The following is a 10773-nucleotide window of genomic DNA, read 5'->3' on the forward strand; positions in this document are numbered from 1 at the left end:
GCGGCTTGAAAACGTGTTCTTCTCTGCTTAGCACTGCCGTGCGCCTGTGTGGAAAATGGAGGTGAAATATTTACGATCCCTTTAATTACAAAAAAACGCAGACCGAGCCAGCAGCTTGTCGTCACTTCCTCGATGAGGTCGGACCAGGAGAGTAAAATTACGCTGGGGGTGGGGGGTTGGATTTTTGTTTTGTTTTGGTGGCTTGGCACAAGGTTGAGTCCTATATTTACCGAAATCTGAAACTCATAATGAAGATGCAGATGCCGCTGGTTAATTTTACTGTGCTGTGTTTTTTAGTCGTTCTCTCTGTGGCTACAGGAGAGGGGCTTGGCAGAGGTGAGGTGTGCTATATTTTGGTGATGAATGTTGAATTCATGTTGGTCGGCAGCGCGTTTCACTGAAGGCATCACTGCATGTCTGTTACAGAAATCTTTGTGAACCTTGTGTGGGTGAGAGAGAGAGAGAGTGACGAACTGTTTTTTTTTTTTAGTTAATGGTTATTTAATCTCCGAAAATCGTGAAATTCATACTGCAGTTCTACTAGTGAGATCCATGTACAGTAGTAGCATGTAGATTTCATTTGAGACTGAAGAGGTGAACTAATCATGTTTTCTGGTGTATAAATAAAATCCTTCGTGAAATATCTATTATGCTCGCATGTACTATACTCAAACAATATTTTATCTTGCATAATCACACTCACAAATCCTTATTGGCCTGGCTGATGCGTTACAGTGTTGCGAAAGTATTTAGGGATACGTTTACACATTTGTAACAAATCGTTTACGCAAACGAGGTTCCACGACAATGCCAGCAAGTTAAGTTCGAAAAGTGTTGTCTAATGTGCTGTTAATGGAAATCCGATTCTCTTTGCGTCAAAAATAAGTAGTTTCGCTGCAAAATATATCTGGTTATCTCCTTTTAAATGCTACGGTTTTGTTTTTCCATTTGTACTGTTTTCTACAATAAAACTTCGCCATTCATGTGATTCTCCAATTCCCCATAAATGAAGGGAGGTCATCGGACTTTCTTATTTTAGGACAGACGGTTTGATCTTTATTTAATACGGTAAATCAGATTCATTTAGGACATGAGAACGGTTACAAACGTGAGCAGGCCGTTGTTGAGCATTTTTGTTGGATTATTGTTAACTTTTTCAAAACCTAAGCACACTGACCTGCTCCTCAAATTGCAGTTGTCCTGCGGGTTTCTAATTTCCCGTGAATATGCTGAAAACTGTAAAACCAGTGGAATGAGCTTAGCCATCACAGTTTAAGGAAAGGTAGGTTCCATGAGGGACTAACCAGCTTGGGTAAAAGGAAAGCTCGAAAGCAGTGCCTATTGGGGCTGCCAGTTGTGCACTGGTCCTTCATCATTTACGTCCTCTTCCTCAGTGTTTTAAGCCTCCTCTCTTTCCTGCATCCAGTGGAGAAGAGAGTCCTGACAATAAGTGCACAGCAGGAAAGGCAACCTGTTCTGTAGAGAGGAATGGGTAATCTGCTGTCAGAATACAATATGATATACAAAACTGAAATATAAGACTAGGAGTGTCGCAAAACACTAAAGGCCGGTCAAGCTAGTGAATAAGATCATTGTTGTACCTGGAGCTGTCACAGTCAGGTTTTGTAGTAACAGAACAATGGTTATGAAAGATATTCATTGCCATTACTTTGTCCTTCTGACACTTCAGTACAGAATGACCTATTTATACAGCTAGGTTTCTTACTGAAGAAGTCTCTGGGAAGTTCTCAAGGGTACAACAGCAATACCTCGCACAGGAACTGAAACTACTACCTGACAGTGAGCAGCCCGGAGGCCTCAACACTACTCCTCACTGCTGCCTCAATCTAAAACATCACTGTAACTCTGAGAGACCTCCTCTTGCTTTCTTTGAGTTCATTAAAGAAGGAAGCATATCTTCATTAGCACTTTCAGCGCGTTTTTCCCCACTGACTGCATTTTTATGTGCAGTATGTGACTCTTGTTAGCGGTTTTGGTTTGATCTTGCTAGTAAACTATTAAAATAGCTCCTGAAATGAATTCTCCAAGCTGTCTGTTAGCAAGTGTACAGGAGGAGGTAACTGGTATGGCGCACAGTGCACTGAAAGCCATTTACTGGTATTCTATTCAAAGGATGGTTACGGTATCAGTCAAAGCCATCTTACTGAAGCCTTTGAAGAACGTTTTCCCTCATTCCAGTCTAGATGCTTTGGCTACTCTTTTGTTTTTTTTTTAAAGACCAAAGAGAGTAAAACTCCCTCTGAGCTTGTCGGCTTAACTCCGCCACTGGCAGAGGGATGATCCCACTGTTCCTGTTGTTCTGCAGGGTTTGGTGATAATATTCACTGGAGGAGTTTGGAGGATGGCAAAAGGGAAGCGGATGCTAGGTAAGAACCTGAGACGCCCCAGCCAGCCCGTTCGGCATATAGTCGCCAATTGGACCCAGGATCTCACGCAGCCAGTGTATCGGATTCAACTGCATGGCAGGGTAGCTTGTTCAACACCCCCGCCACTCTTTGTGTGAAGAAGTGTGTCATGTTCTCAATTTTACAGCCCCTTTTCCCCCATTGTTTCCACTGTGATCTGCTGGTTTGTGTTGGTCTGGTCCCCTTTGTAACATCCTCTCTTTCCAGACGAAAATATTTAGTTCTTTTAGCTTGTTGACGTGGCACATGTTAAGTCTGAGAATGTATCTGGTCACTCTTCTGAGGACTGATTCCAAAGCAGCAATATTTATTTTTGTAAGAAAGAAAATCGTACACAATATTCTAAATGAGGTATTAGTTGATTGTTGTACAAGTTTGGCATCCAATTCCTCAAATTAAACCCTACACTTCAAATTAGATATCCTAACATTATTTAATTAGAACTATATCAGTTATATACTACATTTACCCAAAAAATACCAAAGCTCTTGTTATTGTTTAAACCTAAACATCATTCACCCCTTGTTTAATATTGAGTAGAAGAGCAATACAAGGTATCATTCAAGGGTATCGGCTTCCACAACTGGGCTGGGCAGCTTGTTCCAGACTCCTGCAACAACTTATTAAATTCACAACTTCTGAGTTTCCACCCACGTCCCCTTTCTTTCATTTTCACTGTCGATCTTTGCAGGATAGACATCTTTAAATATTTACCCCTTCCAAATTGCTTGTGTATGAAATTTAAAAAATATTGAATATAAATTAATAAAAAAAAAACTGATCTGAGCTAGACTTAAGAGGGAAACGTAAGAGTTGAAAGGAATAGGGTGTTTATCTTCTGTGCCAGCCTCTGTATTAGAACATGAAATTCGTTGATCCACTCGCACTTATGGCGTGCTGCACTTGAAGTGCAGTGGACGCCAGTTTTGATCTGATATTTTCATTTCAACGGAGTAATCGGATTAATTTGTGAAATAGGAGCTTCTGGCTGCATGTTCAACAAAAGTCCGAGAGCTCCCGTAATTCTCGAGGACATTGAGAAATACAGGAGTTCTCCCTGCTGGAAAAGTCAAGTTCACTCCTTTCAGCTGCATCACAGTTGGTCCACTCGCTTTCACGTAACCTCTGTCGTTCTCAAAAAAGCCTCGACATACTGTATGATCTTGGTTGTCAAGAGACGCAGGTGGAAAGAGTGAGAGACTTCCCTTTGGGATCTAGTGTTCATCTCTGTCACCTGCTGCAGTAACCCAATACTTTGAAGCACAGGGACTGTACTGTAGTTTGCTTTCTTCTTTGATGTGATCCCTTTATGTCTGTACTTAATGCAGTACTCACGATAGGATTACAGATGTCCAAAACAAGCATGATAACAGACAACTAGACAATACAGCAACTGGGACACAATAAAGTGCCTTCTGTGACGAGGTGCTGCAGAGCGGACTGGGATGTACTTGTAAGTGATGATCAGTGACCACGTGGTCTGACTGTGTGTTCTGTGTCCTCATGTGCAGTGGCCTGCCCCTCATGGTCATCATACACAAGTCCTGGTGTGGAGCCTGCAAAGGTAATATTTTATACAGCGCCTTTCAAGAATCATCAAGGCGCTTTACAGTAAAACATAGCAAACGCAAAGACACGAGAAATGCACAGGTGCACATTTGAATACGGAAAACAAAATTAGACGTGGGATAAAAGTGGTTTTTATGATGGGTTTTAAAAGATGTGCCCACTACTGTCCTTCCTTCCTTCTGTGAGCCTGTCAGCTGTACAGTCTTTCTGCAGTTCCCCCTGTATTTCCAAAGCAACACATGTGTAAATTAGCATGCTGCTGTACAGGAAGGACAGCAAGATTACAAATCAGAGGAGGCCATACAAATTACAGGTAGCAATGTGAAATGTAAGAAACTAAATAGAAAAAAGTGCAATGTATTTCCTAATTCTTCCTGAGCATTATTTGATGTGCAAACTCACCTTCTTATAAAATGTTCATTTCTTTTGTATTTTGAAATCAACTACTTAAACAATTTACAATATTTTTACACTTATAATTTTGCAAAATAACTTTTACGCACCCTCTGCCCTAGTTAGTTCGTCCTTTTTAATCCGGCATCCGGATATCTGAACTGATCCGGAATTCTCGAGCTCCTTCTGGTCGCCCACACTGTATTGTCTGCTGCTTGTGTTGAGTTATAGCATTACAGGAATCTTTATTTTGATGGAAATCACAGTACATAAATGTGCCCATATATTATTGACCTGACAGGTGGTGAATGCGGAGGTGAGGTTTAATTTTCCTTTCCCTATTCGTGTCTCAAAAGCCCTGAAGCCCAAGTTCGCGGAGTCTAAAGAGATTTCTGAGCTGGCCCACAACTTTGTCATGGTCAACCTTGAGGTGAGGATACCGTCATACTTTTGGGTTTTCGTTTGGTATCTAAAAGAATACATGGTTCACAAATAGGGTTAATAAACAGTCGGTTCGAGATTATATGAAATGTTTTCAAGTTGCAACAGGTAGGTAAGACGCCTGTCTAGCTGTGCTCTGGTTTAGAAGTTCAGGTGGGTAGCTGCGTCAGCATGCGTAGGCTGCAAAGGAACAAGTAATAGGTTTATTCCATGCTGAAAAAAAGAAGAAAGAGAACACAACGTTTCGGCCGTGGAGCCTTCTTCAGGTGTTTAGAATGTTCTTCTTCTGGTTTAGAATGTTATGCGGCCAGCTGAGAGACTGGAAATAATTCCCATGAGTACTGGGATCAGTAAAAAGCTTATAACCCACCTAAAATACACCACTGAATTTATTTTTTTCGTTCTCAAAGATCAATAGATAACAATCTGATCAATTTCATCCCACTGCAAGACTTGGTACCTTTGCATGATGTTATCAGCAGCTACAATGTTAAGAGTCTTTTCCCTGTCAGAATAGTTTGTTTTTCTCCCCCAGTTTTTCCACCTTTTAAGGTGTTGTGTTGAGAAGGTAATGAGGGGTTGCTGCCCTTGGATGAGTGAGTGATTTTACCTCGTAGCAGGGAGCTAATGAAATGAAACTGCTTCACGCTTGCAGGATGAAGAGGAGCCCAAAGATGACGCTTTCAGCCCCGATGGCGGCTACATTCCCAGAATTCTCTTCCTCGGTAAGAGACTTGCCAACAGGCATTCAACAGAAACCCACTGCTGAATTCTGCTGTGTCCCAGAAGTCGCGTAGAGCCCTAGGCCTTTCCGCCAGGACTGCGCTTTAGTGACGTACAGTAGAGCAGGTGTGTCCTTAGGGTACACAAGCATTCGTATTGGGACACCCTCGCATGACATCACTCGCTGGTCACAGCTCCCTGTCTAAATAAGGCAGGCCTGGCAATGCCTCTCTCTGTGCATTCAAAATTCTGTACTATCAAATACTTTCTTTCCATGTACAAAATAAAACTGAGGTAAACAAACACTCATCGGTAGAAATGGGGTACTCAGTTAATGAACTAATAGCTTTACGTCCACACTTTGCAACTAGAATACGTATGCATCTGAAGCAGCCTAATGAATTTTTTACATAAAATGCCGTGAGTTTTAAAACTGTAAAAAAAAAAAGATGTTTTACTTTATTCAACATGCACTTGAATATTTTATTCTCTGTGCAGCTTCACTCCACTTTGATAGCTTAGAACATGAAACGTCACCTCGTTGCAAGGAATTTGGGGTATCGGCTCTGATGTAGACTTACGGGGAGGGCATGTAAAGGGCTCATTGGGGGAGCCCGTGAGCACCCTTGTTAAACACGAACTAGAAATGAGACCCTTAGCTCTTGCAGACCCCTGCAGGAAGGCACATATGAAGGCCACAAGACCGCAGGTGTGGACACTGGGGCACGTCCTTAGTGCAGATGACAAAGCCCTTTGAAAGTCTCAATTAATTACAACACCCTAGTCCTTGCTGATTAAGTAACTGCATTATATGGGTCCTTCAGGTGACCTACATTCATCTTTACATCCAAAATACATGCTCACAGCTGCACTGAGAATCAGTAAAAAGGTATGTCATTGGACATGAATGGAAATGATAAATGTGAGCTCTGAATTTGAACAGCTTGTGTGCTTTGCCTATAAAACAATATTACAGTTATTCTTTTTTTAGTGCAGGAATATGATTTAGCCGACATATTAATAGTCCTCTTTGTTTTTGTTATTTTATTTTTTATATATATATATAAATGTTTTTTCATAAAACAGCTCTTTGCTTTGGTTTTTTTTCAGACCCCTCTGGCAAGGTGCGCCCGGAGATAACCAACAAGAATGGAAACCCCAACTACAAGTACTTCTACAGCAACGCTGACCAAGGTAAGATGGGCATCATCGTGGTCTCCACTGGCTCTTGGCTTTCTGCTTTGTAGCTAAACGGCAACCATTCCAAATTTTCCAGGTTTTCCTAGAGGCTCAGCCGGTAAGGGCGCTAGCTTTAGCACAGGTTGAGCTCTGAGATCCAGGTGTCGTGGGTCCGAGCCCCAGTTATGACACTAGCGACACAGCGACCCCTTGTGGCACCACTGGCAATGGCGGGCACGCCTCTCCTCCGGTCAACACTGAACCTCTGGGACTGGGAGGCGGGGCCTGTGACGTGTGGAAGGGGAGTGGCTTGTATGGTCTCATTCTCTCCCGTGTGCGGCTATGGGGTTGGTAGGCATGAGCAGAGACAACACACGAAACACAACTGGCTGTTTCAGGTTGGCTCTATACTGTGTAGTAAAACAACTCTACATTCATGTTAAAAATTGGCACTTGACACGGACCTGGCCATGAACCTTTAGGGTTTCACATGTGGAAACGGTCTAGTGAAAATGATAGTATGTCAAAGACGGACTGTGAAGCGAAGGTGTGCATTACCCTGACTGACCAGTAGGTGGGGGCAGTGCGCTGCCAGCAATCATTCTAAAGGCCACCCCGCACGGTGCGAGAGGAGGTGGGGTGGGGAGGTGCTCACGGTGCTGTCCATCTCTCCCCTGTCCGGTGCTCTGCAGTCGTGGCCGGAATGAAGGAAGCCCAGGGGCGGCTGACGGGAGATGCCTTCCGACAGGCCCACGCCGCGGACGAGCTGTAGAGACACACGGCCCCGCGCCGCCGCCGCCCGGGGTGGTGGGGGGCGGGGCGTGGGGGGAAGGGGAGGGGCCAGGGAGCCGGCGGCGCGCCCGCTGCGCGCCAGGACGCGCACGCCGCCGGATCCTTGCAGCCCGGCACAAGCGCAAGACGTGTGAAATTGAAAACCTACCGAGACCCGCATCTCCCTCAGGGCTGCCAGCAGACCCAGCCGCTCGTCCACCCACTACACTCCAGCTCGCTGCTGTCAGTAAAGAACTGAAGGAAAAGCTCTCCGTGTCACTAGCAGGCGTCAAGGGCGATGAAGTCTGTAGTTCCCCCTTACAGGGGGAACACGCTGCATTTGAGTTCGTTTTTGTATCAACCTTTTCTAAGCCAGTGTTGTACTGCTAGGGTATCTACCGTTGACTGACAAACTGCAATAAGGTTTATAAACCCTGTGCTTATGTTTTTAAAAGAGTGTTACCTCGAAGCAGTTGTTCTCATGCAGACCTGTTATGTTTGAAGTGTCCCTTTCTGGACTGTGAGATGAAGAAATCTGATTTTTATTTGAGCAGAGCCACATGTCATAACTACAAGATTTCAATGTTTTTTTTTTATAAAGCGAAGCCAATAGGACTTTTGAAAAGAACGCTAAATATAAATGTATCTTTTTAGCGCTGCTGTCTGAATGTTAAAACTGGTTTGTGTGGCCTTACGAGAACTAAACCTCACTGGAATAATGGCCAGGTTTAGTTTTTTTTTTTAAATTCAGCTGCTTTTTGTATTTTATTTGTGGGAAGACGTTTTCTCCCAATTTAAAATGTCCAGAAATTAAAACAAATGCTTTACTGTAAACGAGGAAGCCGTCCTAAAATAATCTCAATATTATCATTCACAAACTATGTTTAATTTGAACTCCTGTGATAAAAACCACAACGTCAAAGTCGCAGTGTTGTGATTACTTTGGCTAGCATTAACATTGTTCAGGCAGTTGCAGTAAGGTATGTAGTATTACTCACCATACTGCTTCATCAGGATATTAATTGTGTGAGCAGAAATAATCATTTACTAATTTATTGACTCCTGAATTCCAGACTTGCTCTGGTGAAAACACCCTCTTCTTGGGAAGTCGATGTGAAAAGGCCTGTCTGGTGTCTGTTTTCATTGGCATGGCAATTAAAGTGCATGTTTAAAAGCTTTTTAATTTTGACCGCATACAAACAATGTTTTTTTTTTCTAACAGTCATGTACTTTTGATTCTTTGTGTTAAAATACAGACGTAGTGTGCAACCTGTGATTTATACCTAAATTCCTGAGCTTTGTATCCCTGTCTCTCTGATGGGCATGTGAGTATTGTCTGCAGTGAAAGGTGGTGTTTCCACACTCTCTTGTTTCTTTTTATATGGCTAACTGTACAATAAAGTTTTGAACAGAAAGGGTTCACCTTGTGCTTTGCTAATGTCCACGTACAAGGTTTTTCACACTGTGTAGTTTATCATCGCTGCCTCTTATTTTCATATGAATGCAGAGAAGTTGAAGAATAATTGCTTACACTCATATAGCGCTTTTCTGGACACTCCAGTCAAAGTGCTTTACAGCTAATGGGGATCCCCTCCACCACCAGTGTGCAGCCCCACCTGGATGATGCGACAGCAGCCAGAGTGCACCAGTACACTCCCCACACACCAGCTCTCAGTGATGAGGCCAGTTCATAGATGGGGATTACTAGGAGGCCATGATTGGTAAAGGCCGGGGGGGGTAACACCCCTACTCTTTTTGAGAGACACCCTGGGATTATTAATGACTACAGAGCACCAGAACCTCTGTTTTGCATCTCATCCAAAGGATGGTCCCTGTTTACAGTATAGTGTCCCCGTCACTATACTGGGGCATTAGGACCCACATGGACTGCAGGGTGAGCGCCCCCTGCTGGCCCCACTAACACCTCTTCCAGCAGCAACCTTAGTTTTTCCCAGGAGGTCTCCCATGCAGGTACTGGCGGGGCTGGGCTCACACCTGCTGAGCTTCAGTGGGCTGCCAGTGGTGAGCTGCCGTGTCATATAGCCACTGGCTACCAGTTGAGCTGTGCTCTTTCTACAATGTCAATTCGCAGGCCTTCCAAGGCGTTTTTCACTTAAGGCCGCCCCTAAGCAGCTGTCCCTGGCTTCCAGCCAGCTGGCCTCACACCAGACGGCCACTCCGCTTGGCGAGAGTGATGATGAGGGAGTGTCTGGGTGATGTATTTATTGCCTGCAAAGTGTTACCGTGGTTTAAGAGAAGACTGAGCCTGTTTTGTCCACACGGTGGCGCCGGACGCAGAAATGGACCTGGAAACGCGCAGAGCAGTTTCTACTAAGGAGCGACCGGACCCGGAGTGCGGAGCAGCTAGTTCTCCTTCTCTCTTGAAAGTCCGGGAGAGTGAGCAGGGACGTCCGCGACACAGAGTGTTATCATCCAATGTGACAGATCCCGCTCATCGGCAGAATCGCCTGAGAGTGTGCGCGGAAGGTGATGACTGCACACTTTTCGTCACCTGGAAATATTGTGACCCGGCGCTTTCGAGTTTTTGAAGAGCTCTTATCTGGAGATAGAGGAAACGTCAGATACCTTTTTGACAAGTCCCCTCCCCACGTGTTTTCTAAAGTTTTTCTAGAATGTTGTTGTTTTTTTGTTGTTGTTGTTGTTTTATGTTATAAAAGAAACACGATTTTTTCCCCAGGTTTTCCCAGACCTACACCCGAGACTCCTGCGGCTTAGCCTGGATTTGAATTTTAGTCTCCGAGATTTATAATGGCATCTTTGTGTGGTGTTTTCCTGCTTCGTGCAGGCTGCTATGGGTGCAGACTGCTGGATTGCAGGAGTCTGGTACAATCCATCCAGTCGTGCTGCTGAAGCCAATACTGTGGTTTATTTCAAGATAGCTGGACAAGATTTTCACATCTATGCGCTAAAAACTGAACCAGTCAGAGTTGAATTTTGTTATATATGTCTGTGGCTACTGGCCATACGTAGTAGTAAAAGGACTGCAGAAAAGTCCCTTTAGAAATGCTTATAGAAATAACAAAAATCACTTTAGGTCTGTTAATATACAGTACCAAATACTGTTCCGATCATGTGTTGGAAGGTGATGTACAATATATGGCTCGTCTGTAAGAGCTACAGGTAGCCTTTTCAGTTAGACAATAGGAGTTGTATGTGTTTGAGAAAATTATAATTGCACCTTTTTTTTTCCTATTACAAACAAACATTTATCTGCATTATTGTAATATATTAAAATCTTCATAAACTTGAC

At 43.7% G+C, this 10773-nt stretch overlaps 1 protein-coding gene across 1 annotated transcript; it reads left to right on the forward strand.

Moving 5' to 3' along the window:
- Positions 1–121: 121 nt before the first annotated feature.
- txndc12 (thioredoxin domain containing 12 (endoplasmic reticulum)) lies at positions 122–8917 on the forward strand. The gene is made up of 7 exons (XM_088597925.1): positions 122–336; positions 2327–2387; positions 3938–3990; positions 4745–4818; positions 5485–5554; positions 6663–6746; positions 7424–8917. Exons 1-7 carry the CDS (start codon positions 249–251, stop codon positions 7501–7503), a joined length of 510 nt encoding a protein of 169 aa, XP_088454051.1. The 5' UTR covers positions 122–248; the 3' UTR covers positions 7504–8917.
- The last annotated feature ends 1856 nt before the right edge of the window (positions 8918–10773 follow it).

The sequence above is a fragment of the Lepisosteus platostomus genome, chromosome 11 (genome assembly GCF_059453375.1).
Source record: "Lepisosteus platostomus isolate fLepPlt1 chromosome 11, fLepPlt1.hap1, whole genome shotgun sequence".
Lineage (NCBI taxonomy): Eukaryota > Metazoa > Chordata > Actinopteri > Semionotiformes > Lepisosteidae > Lepisosteus > Lepisosteus platostomus.

Coding starts and splice junctions, on each gene's coding strand:
- txndc12 (XM_088597925.1), top strand. CDS start 249: ATGAAGATGCAGATGCCGCTGGTTAATTTTACTGTGCTGTGTTTTTTA. Junction 4,819..5,484: donor TTGTCATGGTCAACCTTGAG/GTGAGGATACCG, acceptor TCACGCTTGCAG/GATGAAGAGGAGCCCAAAGA. Junction 5,555..6,662: donor TCCCAGAATTCTCTTCCTCG/GTAAGAGACTTG, acceptor GTTTTTTTTCAG/ACCCCTCTGGCAAGGTGCGC.